Source organism: Bombina bombina, chromosome 1 (genome assembly GCF_027579735.1).
Source record: "Bombina bombina isolate aBomBom1 chromosome 1, aBomBom1.pri, whole genome shotgun sequence".
Classification (NCBI taxonomy): domain Eukaryota; kingdom Metazoa; phylum Chordata; class Amphibia; order Anura; family Bombinatoridae; genus Bombina; species Bombina bombina.
In genome coordinates, this window is record NC_069499.1 from 61,581,946 (window position 1) to 61,603,187 (window position 21,242).

The window sequence follows — 21,242 nt, forward strand, 5'->3', positions numbered from 1 at the left end:
TTTAAAATAGATATTAGTGATTTAAATCAAATCTGCCCTTAGAGAAAGGCAAAGCTTTTCTAATAGGTATAGAATGCCCCCATGGCCTAACTATGCAAGCGTCCACGTGTACATGTCTGCTAGTTCATGATAACGCAGTCATGGCATCCCCTCACGGATGTGCCATTGTTTTTTTGCAAAGCAAATACACCAAGCTAAAAGCGGAGAGAACATCCTTTCTAGGCCCTGGGACTTTAAAAATTCCCTCATTTTGTTCCAAAGCATAGAGTGGCACTGCCATTAACCTTATCGCTGACTTTATATGACAGTTATTCTGTATTTATTTATTGTGGTCATAAACTGTCCTTCCAGAACCAGAGAAAGGATTGACCGTAGTGTCTCCATCTTGAAAGAGGGAACACTCAGAAACTTGTTGTAGGCACTTCAGTGTCTTTAAAAAATGATACATACTTACCGGAAGACACCCATCCACATTTAGCAGACAGCAAAACCAGTACTGAAAAATATCAGCAGAGGTAATGGTATAGGAGTATAATGGCGATCTGAAAAGGGAGGCAAGGAATGAATCCCTACGACCGATTACAGAGAGCCTTTGAAAGGATTTCCCATGGGTGAAACGACTTCAACAGGCAATACTCCCATCACATCCCTCTGACAAACACTGTACTCAGAGGAATTATGCTACAAAATGCTTAGAAGCGCCTTTCACAGAAGAAAATAGAGCACATCTTGCTTTACCACCTCAACAGGGAGGCAAACTTTGTAAAAACTGAAGTGTGTGTGGTGGGAGGTATATTTCTAGGGCATTTTGAGGTTTGGGAAACTTTGCCCCCTCCTGGTAGGAATGTATATCCCATACGTCACAAGCTTATGGACTCTTACATGAAAGAAAAACTCACATTAAAGGGACAGTCTACACCAGAATTGTTATTGTTTTAAAAGATAGATAATCCCTTTATTAACCATTCCCCAGTTTGGCATAACCAACAGTTATAATAATATACTTTTAACCTCTGTGATTATCTTGTATCTAAGCCTCTGCAAACTGTCCCTTTATTTCAGTTATTTTGACAGACTTGCAGTTTAGCCAATCAGTGCCTGCTCCCAGATAACTTCACATGCACAGTGTTATCTATATGAAATACGTGAACTAACACCCTCTAGTGGTGAAAAACTGTTCAAATGCATTCTGAAAAGAGGTGGCCTTCAAGGTCTAAGAAATTAGCATATGAACCTTCTAGATTAAGCTTTCAACTAAGAATACTAAGAGAACAAAGCAAAATTGGTGATAAAAGTAAATTGGAAAATTGTTTAAAATGACATGCTCTATCTGAATCATGAAAGTTTATTTTGGCCTAGACTGTCCCTTTAAGCAGATATAAATCCTCACTGTTCAAATAATCTCCCTGAAGAAGATATTAACCCTTGATCCTATTGAGGTATAAAGGAGCTACACTGTGACCATGCACAGGGCTGTCTAACACAGGGCAAAAGGGGCAGCTGCCCAGGGCCCAGTCTTTGTTGAGGGGTCCGAGTCCTAAAAAGATTTTAAATTTTTTTTTTGTTTTGGTCCATGCCAGACTGCTGTCATGTGACATGGGGGGAGACACAGTCCTAATACTGTCACAGTCAAACGTTTTCTGCTTAAATATATTTGTGAGAAACTGTCAGGCCATGCCGGTGTCATTTGACATGCCAAGCTAGTGCCATGTGTTTTAGATGTGCACTGTGCAGCACTGAATGCTAAGCCCTAACTCGGCATCCAGCCAATACCACTGCATCAGAAAAGGTCCTGCTGGGGTTACCACTGCTACCAGGTAACTGCTCTGGTGGTGGGGATTGCTTCTGGGTAGGGCTGACTGTAGGCGCATGCAGCAGAAAGCTGGAGCGGCAGGCACTTGAGGATTTGAGCATCTGTGCAGCTGCACACACTGCTCTTCAGTCTTGAGGCTGTGTGACTCGTCTCACACTGTATTCATGCAGCCTTGGGCAGACAGCATCCAGTCTGCTGGTCCCCTTAGCCCTGCTCTTTCTGCTGTGGCCCTAAGATCAACTAACTGAAGTTTGTTAGAGAAACAGTGCTTTGTAGAAAGGTGTCAGTGGGAAGAATAAGTGAGTGCACAAACGCCCTTCCCCCATGCAGCATTGTCTAGTGCAGGGTGAGAGGGAACTTGTTCCTAGCAAATAAGTGACATGTGCTGCTGTGACTGATGTATAGTGTCATGCTGATACTTCACACATTAAGGTAAGGTTTATTTTTATAGTTTTTTTTTCTCTGTCTCAGATTTTACAGCTCCCCATAGTAGTTCTGCTGTTTCTAGTCAGTAAACTTATTTGTCGGCACCTCCATGCTTCCTCCTCAGTCTTTACATTGCTTTGCTCCTGTTGACTGCCTACATCTCTTTAACCAGCTAACCTCACACCAAAATCACATTCAAAAGCATATTAAATTAATCCACAGTGGAGGAATTTATAGATTTATTTTCTTATTAGTACTGCTTAGGTCCAGTTTCACATATTGCAATTTATTTCATTTCTTTTTAAATGATTAGCCCAACAGTGCCACTGCTGGGCTAACAATTTTTTTTTACAAAAAATTATAACAAATTGATTTAGTTGTTTTTTGGGATGTTGTGGTGGAGAGCGAAATTGCATGCGGGGGGGGCAAGAAAATGTTTGCCCAGGGTCCAGTCAATATTAAAGACGGCCCTGACTCTGTATAGCGTTTTAAAATGTATATATAAAAAATGGTCTTACCCTCCAGGATCCATGCTCTGGAACAAGCACAGCCTCTCAAGTGTGACAGTCTTGCCGCAGCGCTTCTAACATGGACTTGAGTGTGTAGCAGCAAGCAGTGAAACTCTTCAACACTGATTGCTCAGGAGCTGTTAGCGACAGTCTGTATGGATTCGCAGAAAAAAAAAAAATCCCTGCATCTCCAGACTAATTTATCAATGCTCTCACAGAGGTTGACATGATTACTTAAAACGCCAGTCCTGGGGGGCGGAGCCTGGAGGAGCACAGTAATGGAGGCTTAGTCACTGAGCTCCGTCCATACAAGGCAGGGAAAGTTATTATGAAAGCTCAACAATGAGATAAACTGACTAAAAACCTAGAGAAGACCTCCCCTAATCTACTGGCAGCAAAGTTATGTACACATAACCTGATAAAAGAGAACTGTGTGAGATATTTAGATCCTAAAAGCAACTTACAGCGTGGCAGATTCGCCATCTTAGCAGACGCCTGTTGCGATGAGCAGAGGAGACTAACAGACAGATGACAAGGAGCAGAGGAGGACACAAGCCTGTGCAATAAAACTACACCTGAATTCAATAAACAACAGGGTAAATCTGTCTCAACTCGCTATTGCTAGTTACAGAGAAGGGAGGTGCTGGGACACGGCTCACTGAACCGCCATTTTTACAGCCGCTCACTGCGGTCACCATAACAAATGAAACAGCCTGCTTCATAACACTACAGTAATGTGACAAAGTAAAAATTAACCTAAGTCTGATCAGTGGCAAGAATTTACTTTGTATCCTGTGGCTGCTTTACATCTACAGTCGTAGATACCGAGAACCACTATTACACAGTCATGGCTTTTATGGATCAATGGGAGTCGCATGTTATTCAGCTTCTGGACACTCACTTTCAGAGCTTAACAAGGTCGATACAGGAGACCTTTGCAGATCTACTCTCACAAGTTGGATATGCCGAGAAAACCACTCCCCTTCACTCAGTTGACCAGGTCGGATTCTGTACGGCTTCTACCACCATTCTGCAACAACCGGGCAACATAGATCCTGCAGGTTCAACCTCAGATAATCTATCAGCTGTAACTGTTGGGTCCCTGGACAGTGAGTGTTTGCCCCTTACGAAAAGTGTACTTAGTTACCCTAGTACCGACGAACTTCTTTCACAACCTACCTTTATATCAATAACAATCTCTGAGAGCTTCTCTCCATTAAGAGCCGACACTACCCACACAGACAGCCTGACAATCACTGCTATCCATAAAGATCCTCGCTACCTCCATGTCTCAATCACCGACGGTTGGCATAGGCTAATGTTATGGCTCTGCTTTCTCCATGGACAGAGGATATTTGAGTTCTGTTGTTGTGAAATTGTTAACTGGTTAGTTTAATTCTCTGTGTTCACGCATTAATATAAGTGGTTATTTCAGTTTATTAATCACTCTGCACTGATGGGTTCATGTTATAGTGTATTATGCTGTCTACTCGTGTATGGTTGGTCTCTGCTAGCACTTTATAATATGTAATATAATAGTACCACTGTTCAGTTACACATACTGTTTTAGCCCTCTAGAGTATTATCTTTTCTTACTGGGGGTAAAGGCTATATTAGATGACTGTGAAACCTTAGCCCTATTACAATAGCCTGTTTTGGATCCCACATGAGATTATTATATAGCACTAGAGTATATCTGTCTGTCTGACGTACCCTGTCTATACCAACTCACGCCAGAAATACAGACTAGTGACACATCCTCACATCTCTCATCTACATTAATAAGTTAAATTTCTGGTCATATTGTACTCTCTCATGGAACCACTACTAAATAGTCTCCTCATGTTTCTCCTTTTCTACGTTGTTTTCATGTACCTATGATGATATCTATATGTTCCCAAGTTTTATTTTTATATCTGTGACAGGCTTAGATGTATACCTATATATGTTTCAGAGAAAGCAGACCAAGTAATGATTATTACCTTACATATGTGCGTGTGTGTATATGTTAATATGTGCATATATGTTAATATGTGCATATATGTGTGGGTATATATATTTACTCTAACTGGATCAGTTCTAATGCCCACCCAAATATTACGGTTAGTCCACTTACTGAAATAGTAGTTGATAGTACTTATTAACTAGTCTTGCACTTATCTCAATCACATATAGCTTTACAAATTATTTAGCACATTTAATACTCAGCTGCCAGTTGTATTAGTTGTCAAGAGGCCTCATGATTATATATGTATGGATACCTAGACTCCCGTGGTCATAACTATGTACGGTATATATGTTTGAAGGAGCCCTATTTTCTACTTTTAATACCTGTGCTCTGCCAGCGGCCGGGGCAGGGCTGTAGGTACAGTTTTAGGATAACTTAGCTCCCTCTATTTACTATTACATCTTAACGGTGTGAGTATATTCCTAAAGAAATCGCAAAGGTAAATGTAAGTTGTACATGCTACTTAGCCTATCCTACGGTGTCAGACTCCATTGCATCTTACATAGGTACAAACTATTTATTGTTAAATCTGTATATACCATGCTCCCTTAGTGCTTCTATTGTGAAAGAATCTTACTTATAGCGTAACTAAAAAAAAAAACAAAAAAAAACCCAGAGACCTAAACATGCCCATGAGTGTAACATTTCATCTAGCTCCGCCCCCACCCTCCCCCTTACCTTATTTTAAGCGGCTCTTGCCCGCTGCATCCCCCACCCACTTTCTTGCTAACTAGCTAAGCTCACTATCTATACGCAATAAACTTAATATGAGGAAACTGTATATTAACTATTATTCCTTAGAAATCACAAGATAGGTTCCTACTAATCTGCTAATATGTAAGCCTTCTCCATTATACCAGACAATTTTTATTTTACCTGAGCCTTAGCTACCATAATCTATTATATATTAAAAATGAGGTTATTGTTAATACAGCTCAACATTGGGTAACACATTGTCCATAGTCTTTCTATGTAATTTTGTTTGTAGAGTATTACCTATTAAGTTAAGTTCATCCTGCAGCATAGATTGAACATAGATTCCTCATGTAGATGCGAGCCAATATGCTGCCTATGTTGCATATATTGTTGATCTATATTGTTTGCTCTTAGAGGGTTATCTCTCCATCTTGTTTCATAACCTAACTGTATAATGCAATGTTGAGCTGTTGCTCATATAATTTATGTATATTGTGGAAACCTCAATAAAAAAATATATTTAAAAAAAAAAAAACTCCACTCCTTTCTCAAAGGGAACATACCCATACAGGACTATCCAAATCTTCTGACACTTCCCTGCCACCTGCTATAGTGACGAAAGGCAAACAACAACTGGGGGATAGGGAAGTGGGAGGGATATTTAAAGGGACACTGAACCCAAATGTATTCTTTTGTGATTCAGATAGTGCATGCAATTTTAAGCAACTTTCTAATGTACTCCTATTATCAATTTATCTTAGTTCTCTTGCTATCTTTATTTGAAAAAGGCATCTAAGCTTTTTTTCTTGGTTAAGAACTCTGGACAGCACTTTTTTATTGGTGGATTAATTTATCCACCAATCAGCAAGGACAACCCAGATTGTTCATAAAAATGGTCCGGCACCTAAACTTACATTCTTGCATTTCAAATAAAGATTCCATGAAAATAAAGAAAATTTGATTATAGAAGTAAATTAGAAAGTTGCTTAAAATTTCATGTTCTATCTGAATCACGAAAGAAACATTTTGGGTTCAGTGCCCCTTTAAGCTTTTAGCTGGGGTGTTTTTGCCTCCTCCTGGTGGCCAGGTGTATTTCCCAACAGCAAGGAATGAAGTTGTGGACTCTCCCTGCCTTATGGAGTTTCAAAAACCCTTTAAGAAATACAAAGTTTTAAAACTTGTTAAAAAGAAAATCTGGACAAATTGTAATGTTCCTGAATATAACCCTGGCTGATTTACACAACGGTATGGTCTCATAAAAACATAATTTATGCTTACCTGATAAATTCCTTTCTTCTGTAGTGTGATCAGTCCACGGGTCATCATTACTTCTGGGATATTACTCCTCCCCAACAGGAAGTGCAAGAGGATTCACCCAGCAGAGCTGCATATAGCTCCTCCCCTCTACGTCACTCCCAGTCATTCGACCAAGGACCAACGAGAAAGGAAAAGCCAAGGGTGAAGTGGTGACTGGAGTATAAATTAAAAAATATTTACCTGCCTTAAAAACAGGGCGGGCCGTGGACTGATCACACTACAGAAGAAAGGAATTTATCAGGTAAGCATAAATTATGTTTTCTTCTGTTAAGTGTGATCAGTCCACGGGTCATCATTACTTCTGGGATACCAATACCAAAGCAAAAGTACACGGATGACGGGAGGGATAGGCAGGCTCTTTATACAGAAGGAACCACTGCCTGAAGAACCTTTCTCCCAAAAATAGCCTCCGATGAAGCAAAAGTGTCAAATTTGTAAAATTTGGAAAAAGTATGAAGCGAAGACCAAGTTGCAGCCTTGCAAATCTGTTCAACAGAGGCCTCATTCTTGAAGGCCCAAGTGGAAGCCACAGCTCTAGTAGAATGAGCTGTAATTCTTTCAGGAGGCTGCTGTCCAGCAGTCTCATAAGCTAAACGAATTATGCTACGAAGCCAAAAAGAAAGAGAGGTAGCGGAAGCTTTTTGACCTCTCCTCTGCCCAGAGTAAATGACAAACAGAGAAGACGTTTGTCGAAATTCCTTAGTTGCCTGTAAGTAACATTTTAGAGCACGGACTACATCCAGGTTGTGCAGTAGACGTTCCTTCTTTGAAGAAGGATTTGGGCATAAAGAAGGAACAACAATCTCTTGATTGATATTCCTGTTAGTAACTACCTTAGGTAAGAACCCAGGTTTAGTACGCAGGACTACCTTATCCGAATGAAAAATCAAATAAGGAGAATCACAATGTAAGGCTGATAATTCAGAGACTCTTCGAGCCGAGGAAATAGCCATTAAAAATAGAACTTTCCAAGATAACAACTTTATATCAATGGAATGAAGGGGTTCAAACGGAACGCCCTGTAAAACATTAAGAACAAGGTTTAAACTCCATGGTGGAGCAACAGTTTTAAACACAGGCTTAATTCTGGCCAAAGCCTGACAAAAAGCCTGGACCTCAGGAACTTCTGACAGACGTTTGTGTAACAGAATGGACAGAGCTGAGATCTGTCCCTTTAATGAACTAGCAGATAAACCCTTTTCTAAACCTTCTTGTAGAAAAGACAATATCCTAGGAATCCTAACCTTACTCCAAGAGTAACCTTTGGATTCACACCAATATAGGTATTTACGCCATATCTTATGGTAAATCTTTCTGGTAACAGGTTTCCCAGCCTGTATTAAGGTATCAATAACTGACTCAGAAAATCCACGTCTTGATAAAATCAAGCGTTCAATTTCCAAGCAGTCAGCTTCAGAGAAGTTAGATTTTGATGTTTGAAGGGACCCTGTATCAGAAGGTCCTGTTTCAGAGGTAGAGACCAAGGTGGACAGGATGACATGTCCACCAGGTCTGCATACCAAGTCCTGCGTGGCCACGCAGGTGCTATTAGAATCACTGATGCTCTCTCTTGTTTGATTCTGGCAATCAATCGAGGAAGCAACGGGAAGGGTGGAAACACGTAAGCCATCCTGAAGTCCCAAGGTGCTGTCAGAGCATCTATCAGGACTGCTCCTGGATCCCTGGATCTGGACCCGTAACGAGGAAGCTTGGCGTTCTGTCGAGACGCCATGAGATCTCTCTCTGGTTTGCCCCAACGTCGAAGTATTTGGGCAAAGACCTCCGGATGAAGTTCCCACTCCCCCGGATGAAAAGTCTGACGACTTAAGAAATCCGCCTCCCAGTTCTCCACTCCCGGGATGTGGATTACTGACAGGTGGCAAGAGTGAGACTCTGCCCAGCAAATTATCTTTGATACTTCCATCATAGCTAGGGAGCTTCTTGTCCCTCCCTGATGGTTGATGTAAGCTACAGTCGTGATGTTGTCCGACTGAAACCTGATGAACCCCCGAGTTGTCAACTGGGGCCAAGCCAGGAGGGCATTGAGAACTGCTCTCAATTCCAGAATGTTTATTGGCAGGAGACTCTCCTCCTGACTCCATTGTCCCTGAGCCTTCAGAGAATTCCAGACGGCACCCCAACCTAGAAGGCTGGCGTCTGTTGTTACAATTGTCCAGTCTGGTCTGCTGAATGGCATCCCCCTGGACAGATGTGGCCGAGAAAGCCACCATAGAAGAGAATTTCTGGTCTCTTGATCCAGATTCAGAGAAGGGGATAAGTCTGAGTAATCCCCATTCCACTGACTTAGCATGCACAGTTGCAGTGGTCTGAGGTGTAAGCGTGCAAAGGGTACTATGTCCATTGCCGCTACCATTAAGCCGATTACCTCCATGCATTGAGCCACTGACGGGTGTTGAATGGAATGAAGGGTGCGGCAAGCACTTTGAAGTCTTGTTAGCCTGTCCTCTGTCAGGTAAATCTTCATTTCTACAGAATCTATAAGAGTCCCCAGGAAGGGAACTCTTGTGAGTGGAACGAGTGAACTTTTCTTTTCGTTCACCTTCCATCCATGTGACCTTAGAAATGCCAGCACTAACTCTGTATGAGACTTGGCAGTTTGAAAGCTTGAAGCTTGTATCAGAATGTCGTCTAGGTATGGAGCTACCGAGATTCCCCGCGGTCTTAGTACCGCCAGAAGAGCACCCAGAACCTTTGTGAAGATTCTTGGAGCTGTAGCCAATCCGAATGGAAGAGCCACAAACTGGTAATGCCTGTCTAGGAAGGCAAACCTTAGGTACCGATAATGATCTTTGTGAATCGGTATGTGAAGGTAAGCATCTTTTAAATCTACAGTGGTCATGTATTGACCCTCTTGGATCATAGGTAAAATTGTCCGAATAGTCTCCATCTTGAACGATGGAACTCTTAGGAATTTGTTTAGGATCTTTAAGTCCAGGATTGGTCTGAAAGTTCCCTCTTTTTTGGGAACCACAAACAGATTTGAGTAAAACCCCTGTCCCTGTTCCGATCGTGGAACTGGATGGATTACTCCCATTAACAAGAGCTCTTGTACGCAGCGTAGAAACGCCTCTTTCTTTGTCTGGATTGTTGACAATCTTGACAGATGAAATCTCTCTTGGAGGTGAGTATTTGAAGTCCAGAAGGTATCCCTGAGATATTATCTCTAGCGCCCAGGGATCCTGAACATCTCTTGCCCAAGCCTGGGCGAAGAGAGAAAGTCTGCCCCCCACTAGATCCGATCCCGGATCGGGGGCCCTCAATTCATGCTGTTTTAGGGGCAGCAGCAGGTTTCCTAGTCTGCTTGCCCTTGTTCCAGGACTGGTTAGGTTTTCAGCCTTGTCTGTAGCGAGCAACAGCTCCTTCCTGTTTTGGTGCAGAGGAAGTTGATACTGCTCCTGCTTTGAAATTACGAAAGGAACGAAAATTAGACTGTCTAGTCTTGGCTTTGGCTTTGTCCTGAGGCAGGGCATGGCCTTTACCTCCTGTAATGTCAGCGATAATCTCTTTCAACCCGGGCCCGAATAAGGTCTGCCCTTTGAAAGGTATATTAAGCAATTTAGACTTAGAAGTAACATCAGCTAACCAGGATTTTAGCCACAGCGCCCTGCGTGCCTGAATGGCGAATCCTGAATTCTTCGCCGTAAGTTTAGTAAGATGTACTACGGCCTCCGAAATGAATGAATTAGCTAGTTTAAGGACTCTAAGCCTGTCCGTAATGTCGTCCAGAGTAGCTGAACCAATGTTCTCTTCCAGAGACTCAATCCAGAATGCCGCTGCAGCCGTGATCGGCGCAATGCATGCAAGGGGTTGCAATATAAAACCTTGTTGAACAAACATTTTCTTAAGGTAACCCTCTAACTTTTTATCCATTGGATCTGAAAAAGCACAGCTATCCTCCACCGGGATAGTGGTACGCTTAGCTAAGGTAGAAACTGCTCCCTCCACCTTAGGGACCGTTTGCCATAAGTCCCTTGTGGTGGCGTCTATTGGAAACATTTTTCTAAATATCGGAGGGGGTGAGAACGGCACACCGGGTCTATCCCACTCCTTAGTAACAATTTCAGTAAGTCTCTTAGGTATAGGAAAAACCTCAGTACTCGTCGGTACCGCAAAATATTTATCCAACCTACACATTTTCTCTGGTATTGCAACTGTGTTACAATCATTCAGAGCCGCTAACACCTCCCCTAGTAATACACAGAGGTTTTCCAGTTTAAATTTAAAATTTGAAATATCTGAATCCAGTCTGTTTGGATCAGAACCGTCACCCACAGAATGAAGTTCTCCGTCCTCATGTTCTGCCACCTGTGACGCAGTGTCTGACATGGCCCTAATATTATCAGCGCACTCTGTTCTCACCCCAGAGTGATCACGCTTACCTCTTAGTTCTGGTAATTTAGCCAAAACCTCAGTCATAACAGTAGCCATATCCTGTAATGTGATTTGTAATGGCCGCCCAGATGTACTCGGCGCTACAATATCACGCACCTCCCTCTGAGCGGGAGATGTAGGTACTGACACGTGAGGCGAGTTAGTCGGCATAACTCTCCCCTCGTTGTTTGGTGAAATTTGTTCAATTTGTACAGATTGACTTTTATTTAAAGTAGCATCAATACAGTTAGTACATAAATTTCTATTGGGCTCCACTTTGGCATTGCAACAAATGACACAGGTATCATCCTCTGAATCAGACATGTTTAACACACTAGCAACTTGGAAATACAATTCAATTAGAATAATATTAAAATGTACTGTGCCTTTAAGAAGCACAGAAGATCTATGACAGTTGAAAATTAATAAATTGAAACAGTTATAGCCTCAATCCTTGTAAACAACACAACTTTAGCAAAGGTTTAATCCCATTAGCAAAGATAACAAATTCTGAAAGCAGGAAACAAATTACAGAATAAACGTTTTTTATCTCAGTCAAACTATAATTCTCACAGCTCTGCTGAGAGAAATTACCTCCCTCAAAATAAGTTTTGAAGACCCCTGAGCTCTGTAGAGATGAACCGGATCATGCAGGGAATACAATGAGTTGCTGACTGAAATATTTGATGCATAGAAAAAGCGCCAAAAAACGGCCCCTCCCCCTCACACACAGCAGTGAGGGAGAACAGAAACTGTCAGAAAAACAGATTAAGCAACTGCCAAGTGGAAAAATAGTGCCCAAACATTTATTCACACAGTACCTCAGCAAATGAAAACGATTTTACATTCCAGCAAAAACGTTAAACATAATCTCTAGTTATTAAACAGCTTTATGTATTTCTTACAGTGTAATTCTAGTGAAGTACCATTCCCCAGAATACTGAAGTGTAAAGTATACATACATGACATTATATCGGTATGGCAGGATTTTCTCATCAATTCCATTGTCAGAAAATAAAAACTGCTACATACCTCTATGCAGATTCATCTGCCCGCTGTCCCCTGATCTGAAGTTTACCTCACTCCTCAGATGGCCGAGAACAGCAATATGATCTTAACTACTCCGGCTAAAATCATAGCAAAACTCTGGTAGATTCTTCTTCAAACTCTGCCAGAGAGGTAATAACACACTCCGGTGCTATTTTAAAATAACAAACTTTTGATTGAAGATATAAAACTAAGTATAATCACCATAGTCCTCTCACACATCCTATCTAGTCGTTGGGTGCAAGAGAATGACGGAGTGACGTAGAGGGGAGGAGCTATATGCAGCTCTGCTGGGTGAATCCTCTTGCACTTCCTGTTGGGGAGGAGTAATATCCCAGAAGTAATGATGACCCGTGGACTGATCACACTTAACAGAAGAAATAGTTACTATAAACATATTGCTCCCTATGCAGTCTAGTTATGTCTTAATATCCAGTCAAAACAATACTAAGTGTGATCAAGCTTATCCTGATGACCATGGCAACACTAAACCAGAAACATCCTCACTGGATCACTAGCATGACCCACTGGAATGCTAAGAGAATAGTATTTATTTAAAACAAACAGAATCAAGGCTAGCAAGACTTCAGCGGAAGCAAATTGTTAACTACTGAGACTTTCTACAGCCTGGTTAAAAAGCAAAATCATTTCACAGGTGACAATGGAATAAGATCAAGCTTGGATTAATGGTCTCGTTCTAATTTTCTAATTATTCAAAGGGATACAAAGCTGCAATAAGAAAACATACCCCAATATTTTATTATTATTATTATACTTTATTTATCAAGCGCCATCATATTCCGCAAACACATACAGGAGGAATCGAGGGCCCTATTCCTGTGGGAACTTACAATCGAGAAAATACAAGAGCACTCTTGTTGCACTCTCATACAAATGGGGTTAGACAGTTAATGTCAGATCTGAACAAGCCATGCACTTCTGGTCCAGAGCAGAGTGTGTTTTATGAGCCAACCAGAGGAACATGCTAGTAGCATCCAATCACAGATACAGTTAAGGTTGTGCTTAAAGGGACAGTGTACCCTACTTTTTTTCTCCCCTTTAATTTGTTTTCAATTATCCATTTTACCTGCTGGAGTGTATTAAATGGTTTACAAAAAGATAGATAATCCCTTTATTACCCATCCCCCAGTTTTGCATAACCAACACTGTTATAGAACTCCATGAGAGCACAATGTTATCTATATTGCACACGAGAACTAGCACTGACTAGCTATGAAAAACTATCCAAATGCACTGAGATGAGGCGGTCTTCAAGGGCTTATAAATTAGCATGAGCCTACCTAGGTTTAGCTTTCAACAAAGAATACCAATAAAACATAGCAAATTTGATAAAATTGGGAAGTTTAGTCAAAACTTTCAAGATCCAGATTGAGCATGCAATTTTGAAACGACTGTCCCCTTAAGCATCGGCTATGAAAAAGTTGTGCAAACAGGCAGCAGAAGAAACTCCCAGTGGGAAAGGAGAGAATACAATATTAATATTCAACTGTTCTCCAAGTACTGGGCTTTGTAAACAGACAGAGATAATACAGAGAAGCATGTGTGTGTACAGAAAGTGATAAAATAATGATATCTGCTATCTCTGCAAGCACAACACATTTTAAAAGGTTGAGGTTTGGAAGAACAAAACCAGCTATTTCATTTACAAAAATAAAACCTAAAGAAGCCATGTCCCATGCATTTTATACTCCGCAGCTGGTATAGCAAGTCATTGAAAACACTTTAAAGGGACAGTGTACCGTCTTTTTTTTTTTTTTAAATACATTCGAAAAGTTAAAAGTGCAAAAAGCAAATGCTCATTAAAACGTGTTCTTATCACAATGTATGTTTCTTTAATACAGCACCAATTATTCTAATTACCGTAAGCAATGTAATAGAAACAGGCCCAAAAGGGTACCGCCAGCATCAGCGGCAAGTGACCTGACTTTGTGCTTACCTGGAACGAGCAGACAGGACCAATAGCACAGAGTTTAAGTATGCAGACTAAATGTCAGTAGATCTACACATTTAAAGGAATTTGTTTCCATTAAATTGTTAAGCAAATAGTTCAAGGGACAGTCAACTGCAAAATGGTTATTGTTTAAAAAGATAATCCCTTTAATACCCATTCCCCAGTTTTGCCCAGCCTGGTTATATAAATATACTTTACAGCTCTGTGATTAACTTTTATCTAAGCCTCTTGACAGCCCCCTGATCACATGACTATTATTTTTATTATCTATTGACTTGCATTTTAGCCAACTCCACGGGATAGAGCACAATGTCATCTATATGGCCCACATGGATTAACAGTCTCCTGTTGTGAAAAGCTAATTACAGACAGCCTCTTATCTCATGCTTTTTGTTAAGGCTTAGAAACAAGCAGAAATGTAGAAGTTCTAAAGTATATTAATTTAACAATGTTGGTTGTGAAAAGCTAAGGAATGGGCAGTAAAGGCGTTCTTATTAAACAATAATTTTGGTGTTGACTGTCCCTTTAATTTAACTCACTAGCTGCTAGTAAGTATGCAACCTACACTATTCTAGCCTTTTCGCTAAGGCTTTACAATCTCAAGCACTTACCTCTGAAGATTTCCGCCCAAGCAACAAGTATGTTGCAGTAATCTCATCATATTTCATCTTGCTAAGAGATTCTTGAATCTCTTCCCTTGAATATCCCATTCCTACCATTATATCTGAAAGAAAAAAGATTTTTTTTTTTTTTTATTTTTTTTTTAAATTTATGCTTACCTGATAAATTTGTTTCTTTTTTAGAAACGATGAGTCCACAGATCATCGTCTTTAAAAAGAAAAGCCTCTTGCAACAACTGTAAAACCCAATGTAAATTCACTCTGCTACCACTACAAAACTCTTAATTAGCTTAATGATAGATTTTTGAATTAATGGTTACGGTTCTACAGATTCATTAGTGATAACACTTAAAGTTGCAGCAGTACACAATTTATTCTTTCTGTGCTCTGTATAGGGATGGACTTTTACATATATTTCTTCATTGTGTGCGAGCAGTTTGACATGAACTGCAATAAGTTAATCTCAGCTGTGACCAGCTTCACCATTACTAGCAACATATTTTGTGCACGCGACCACGTGTCAGTTTGGTGCATTAGTGTACGTCTTGCATCTTCTTATAAAGTATTTCTGGAAAAATTAGCTGAGATTATCTACTGTTACACCATTTTTCCATGCAAAATGAACATTAATATGTTGTTATGGTTAGTTTTAGATAAAAAGGAAATTTATGCTGATAAATTTATTTCTTTTACGATATGACGAGTCCACGGATTTCATCCTTACTTGTTGGATTACGCCTCCTGGTCAGCAGGAAGTGGCAAAGAGCACCACAGCAGAGCTGTATATATAGCTCCTCCCCTCCCACTCCAGTCATTCGACCGAAGTTAGGAAGAGAAAGGAAAAGCCAAGGTGCAGAGGTGACTGAAGTTTAACCAAAATAAAAAACCTGTCTGAAAAATTGACAGGGCGGGCCGTGGACTCGTCATATCGTAAAAGAAATAAAATTTATCAGGTAAGCATAAATTTCCTTTTCTTTTACAAGATATGACGAGTCCACGGATTTCATCCTTACTTGTGGGATACAATACCAAAGCTACAGGACAAGGATGAAAGGGAGGGACAAGACAGGAACCTAAACGGAAGGCACCACTGCTTGAAGAACCTGTCTCCCAAAAACAGCCTCTGATGAGGCAAAAGGTATCAAATTTGTAAAATTTGGAAAAAGTATGAAGAGACAACCAAGTTGCAGCCTTGCAAATCTGTTCAACAGAAGCATCGTTCTTAAATGCCCATGAGGAAGCCACAGCCCTAGTAAAATGAGCCATAATTCTTTCAGGAGGCTGCTGTCCAGCAGTCTCATATGCAAAACGAATGATACTCTTCAGCCAAAAAGAAAGCGGTAGCCGTAGCTTTCTGGCCCCTATGCTTCCCAGAAAAAACAACAAATAATGAAGATGATTGACGGAAATCCTTAGTCGCCTGCAAGTAAAACTTCAGGGCACGAACCACGTCCAAGTTATGCAACAACCGCTCCTTCTTAGAAGGATTAGGACACAAAGAAGGAACAACAATTTCCTGATTAATATTCTTATTAGAAACAACCTTAGGAAGAAAACCAGGTTTGGTACGCAACACCACCTTATCGGAATGGAAAATAAGATAAGGAGAATCACATTGTAAAGCTGAAAGCTCAAACTCTGCGAGCAGAAGAAATAGCAACCAAAAATAAAAAAAAAACTTTCCAGATAACTTAATGTCTATGGAATGCATGGGTTCAAACGAAACCCCTTGAAAAACATTAAGAACTAAATTCAAACTCCAAGGAGGAGCAATTGGTCTAAACACAAGCCTGATTCGAGTTAGAGCCTGACAAAAAGATTGAACGTCTGGAATATCTGACAGATGTTTGTGTAACAGAATAGACAAGGCAGAAATCTGTCCCTTTAGGGAACTTGCTGACAACTCTTTCTCCAATCCTTCTTGGAGAAAAGCTAAAATCCTGGGAATCCTAACCCTACTCCATGAGTATCCCTTGGATTCGCACCAATAAAGATATTTACGCCATATCTTATGGTAAATCTTTCTAGTAACAGGCTTACGTGCCTGAATCAAGTTATCAATGACCGAATCAGAGAACCCTTGCTTGGATAAAATCAAGCATTCAACCTCCAAGCAGTTAGCTGCATAGAAACTAGATTCGGGTGATGGAAGGGTCCCTGAATGAGAAGGTCCTGCCTCAATGGAAACTTCCAAGGTGGCAGAGAGGACATGTCCACCAGATCCGCGTACCAAGTCCTGCATGGCCACGCAGGAGTGATTAGAATTACTGAAGCAATCTCCTGTTTGATCCGGGGAAGGAGAGCAAACTGTGGAAACACATAAGCTAGGTTGAACGACCAAGGCATCTATCAGTTCGGCCTGAGGATCCCTTGATCTAGATCTGTATCTTGGGAGCTTGGCATTCTGACGAGACGCCATCAGATCCAATTCCGGTCTGCCCCACCTGAGAATTAGAGCGGCAAAGACCTCCGGATGGAGTTCCCATTCCCCGGATGGAGTTCCAATTCCCCGGATGGAAAGTCTGTCTGCTCAAAAAGTCAGCTTCCCAGTTGTCTACTCCTGGGATGTATATTGCGGACAGATAAGAGTGAGCCTCCGCCCACCGAATTATCTTGGATACTTCTGTCATCGCTAAGGAACTCCTTGTTCATCCCTGATGATTGATGTAAGCCACAGTTGTGATGTTGTCCGACTGGAACTGGATGAATTTGGCCGAAGCCAACTGAGGCCAAGCCTGAAGCGCATTAAATATCGCTCTTAACTCCAGAATATTGATTGGAAGTAGATACTCCGACCGAGTCCACACACCCTGAGCCTTCAGGGAATTCTAGACTGCACCCCAACCTAGTAGACTGGCGTCCGTTGTCACCATCACCCATGAGGGTCTGCGGAAGCACGTCCCTTGGGACAGATGATCCTGTAGTCATATATTGACCCTCCTGGATCAATGGAAGAATTGTCCGAATAGTCTCCATCTTGAAGGCTGGGACTCTGAGAAACTTGTTTAGACTCTTGAGATCTAAAATGGGTCTGAACGTTCCCTCTTTTTTGGGAACCATGAAGATTTGAGTAAAACCCCTGCCCCTGTTCTTGTATTGGGGCAGGACAAATTACTCCCATAGTAGAGAGGTCTTTTACACAACGTAAGAACGCCTCTTTATCTGGTCTACAATCATGAAAGAAGGAACCTTCCCCTTGGGAAGGAATTTTTGAACTACAGCTGATACCCTTGAGACACAATGTCCAGGGATCCTGAACGTCTCTTATCCAAGCCTGGACAAAGAGAAAAAGTCTGCCCCCTACTAGATCCGGTCCTGGATCGGGGGCCGCCCCTTCATGCTGTCTTGGGAGCAGCAGCGGGCTTCTTGGGTTGTTTACCCTTGTTCCAAGCCTTGTGGGTCTCCAGACGGACTTGGCTTGTGCAAAATTCCCTTCCTGTTTAGCGGAAGCGGCAGAGGGGACTCCCTTGAAATTTCAAAATGAACGAAAATTACTCTGTCTATTCCTCTGCTTAGAAGACTTATCCTGAGGTAGTTGATGACCCTTACCTCCCGTAATGTCAGAAATGATCTCTTTCAAGTCAGGCCCGAATAGGGTCTTTCCCTTGAAAGGAATAGCCAAAAGCTTGGATTTAGAGGACACATCCGCAGACCAAGATTTTAACCATAAGGCTCTGCATGCTAAAATGGCAAAACCTGCATTCTTAGCCGCCAATTTTGCAATCTGAAAGGCGGCATCTGTAACAAAAGAATTAGCCAGCTTAAGGACCTTAATTCTATCCATTATCTCCTCTAAAGAAGTCTCAGTCTTCAGAGACTCTTCTAAGGCGTCAAACCAAAAGGCAGCCGCAGTTTTGAGAAACCCTTGATGAACACACAGCTTTTTCAGAAGACCCTCCAACTTTTTATCTATAGGGTCCTTGAACAACTGCACAACTGTCCTCAATAGGGATAGTCGTACGCTTAACCAGGGTAGAGATAGCTCCCTCCACCTTAGGGACCGTTTGCCAAGAATCCCGAACAGTGTCAGCTATAGGGTACATTTTCTTAAAAGTAGGGGAAGGTGAAAACGGGATACCTGGTCCTTCCCATTCCCATGTAATAATTTCCGAAATTCTCTTAGGAACCGGAAAAATATCTGAATAAACCTCTAAATATTTGTCCATCTTACACAGTTTCTCTGGAGGTACTACAATAGAGAGTCCCAGTCGTCCAGAGTCAGCAAAAACATAATTTATGCTTACCTGATAAATTCCTTTCTTCTGTAGTGTGATCAGTCCACGGGTCATCATTACTTCTGGGATATTACTCCTCCCCAACAGGAAGTGCAAGAGGATTCACCCAGCAGAGCTGCATATAGCTCCTCCCCTCTACGTCACCCCCAGTCATTCGACCAAGGACCAACGAGAAAGGAGAAACCAAGGGTGTAGTGGTGACTGGAGTATAATTTAAAAAATAACTGCCTGCCTTAAAAACAGGGCGGGCCGTGGACTGATCACACTACAGAAGAAAGGAATTTATCAGGTAAGCATAAATTATGTTTTCTTCTGTTAAGTGTGATCAGTCCACGGGTCATCATTACTTCTGGGATACCAATACCAAAGCAAAAGTACACGGATGACGGGAGGGATAGCCAGGCTCTTTATACAGAAGGAACCACTGCTTGAAGAACCTTTCTCCCAAAAATAGCCTCCGAGGAAGCAAAAGTGTCAAATTTGTAAAATTTGGAAAAAGTATGAAGCGAAGACCAAGTTGCAGCCTTGCAAATCTGTTCAACAGAGGCCTCATTCTTGAAGGCCCAAGTGGAAGCCACAGCTCTAGTAGAATGAGCTGTAATCCTTTCAGGAGGCTGCTGTCCAGCAGTCTCATAAGCTAAACGTATTATACTACGAAGCCAAAAGGAAAGAGAGGTAGCAGAAGCCTTTTGACCTCTCCTCTGACCAGAGTACACGACAAACAGAGAAGATGTTTGTCGAAATTCCTTAGTTGCCTGTAAGTAAAATTTTAGGGCACGAACTACGTCCAGATTGTGTAGTAGACGTTCCTTCTTCGAAGAAGGATTTGGGCACAAAGAAGGAACAACAATCTCTTGATTGATATTCCTGTTAGTGACTACTTTAGGTAAGAACCCAGGTTTAGCACGCAGAACTACCTTATCTGAATGAAAAATCAAATAAGGAGAATCACAATGTAAGGCTGATAACTCAGAGACTCTTCGAGCCGAGGAAATAGCCATTAAAAATAGAACTTTCCAAGATAACAACCTTATATCAATGGAATGGAGGGGTTCAAACGGAACGCCCTGTAAAACGTTAAGAACAAGGTTTAAACTCCATGGCGGAGCAACAGTTTTAAACACAGGCTTAATCCTCGCCAAAGCCTGACAAAAAGCCTGAACGTCTGGCACTTCTGACAGACGTTTGTGTAACAGAATAGACAGAGCTGAGATCTGTCCCTTTAATGAACTAGCGGATAAACCCTTTTCTAAATAAAATCACCATAGTCCTCTCACACATCCTATCTAGTCGTTGGGTGCAAGAGAATGACTGGGGGTGACGTAGAGGGGAGGAGCTATATGCAGCTCTGCTGGGTGAATCCTCTTGCACTTCCTGTTGGGGAGGAGTAATATCCCAGAAGTAATGATGACCCGTGGACTGATCACACTTAACAGAAGAAACCTCCCGCAACAGACGGAGGTGTTCAAGCTTAAATCTGAAGGCCATTACGTCCGAATCTATGTCGGGCAATGCACTTCCTGAATCAGACAATTCCCCTTCAGATAGAATCTCTCTACCTCCCACTTCAGAGCTCTGGGAGTGTATGTCGGAGATCGACATCAAAGAGTAAGAAGCCACCTGATCCGCCCTTCTACTACGTTTGCCTTTTAACACTGGCAACTTGGACTAAACCTCTGTAAGAGTAGATGACATAACTGCCGCCATATCCTGCAGAGTAAATGAAGTGGACGCCGTTGATGGCGCCTGAGCAGGTGTTAAAGGCTGTGACGCTTGGGGAGAAAGTAGCGGCATACCCCGAGTCTCCTCAAGCTGAGAAGCATCCTTAGTTATTTGCATTAAAGAAAATTTGTTCTTTAAACTGTAAAGCCCTCTCAGTACAAGAGGGACAAAATGTAAAAGGGGGTTCTCCACATTGGCAGCTAAGCACATAGAACAAGTCTGTTCCAGTAGATCAGCCATGGTAAAAAGAAAAACAAGAGCAATATTGGTCGTGTCAGATATATGAAACAAAACAAGTACTGTGCCTTTAAATTCTGAAAAACGGTACTGTGCCTTTAAATTTTAAAACAAATTTTTCTGCAGTGTGAACGATAGGCTTTTTACTAAAAAGGTGAAAATCAATATGCAATTGCTAATATCAAAAATATTTAAACCTCATGTTAATCTAGCCCTTATTAGAGTGGCGACTAAAATTAACCCCTGCA

At 41.5% G+C, this 21,242-nt stretch overlaps 1 protein-coding gene across 3 annotated transcripts in view; it reads right to left on the minus strand.

Annotated features, from left to right (window-relative positions):
- Positions 1-21,242, minus strand: part of MARK3 (microtubule affinity regulating kinase 3) — a 153,280-nt gene that overhangs the window by 45,021 nt on the left and 87,017 nt on the right. For all 3 annotated transcript variants that reach the window (XM_053697415.1, XM_053697414.1, XM_053697413.1), the window contains exon 11: positions 14,792-14,904. In XM_053697415.1, coding sequence (XP_053553390.1) covers positions 14,792-14,904 — 113 coding nt within the window. The remainder of the gene's footprint in view (positions 1-14,791; positions 14,905-21,242) is intronic.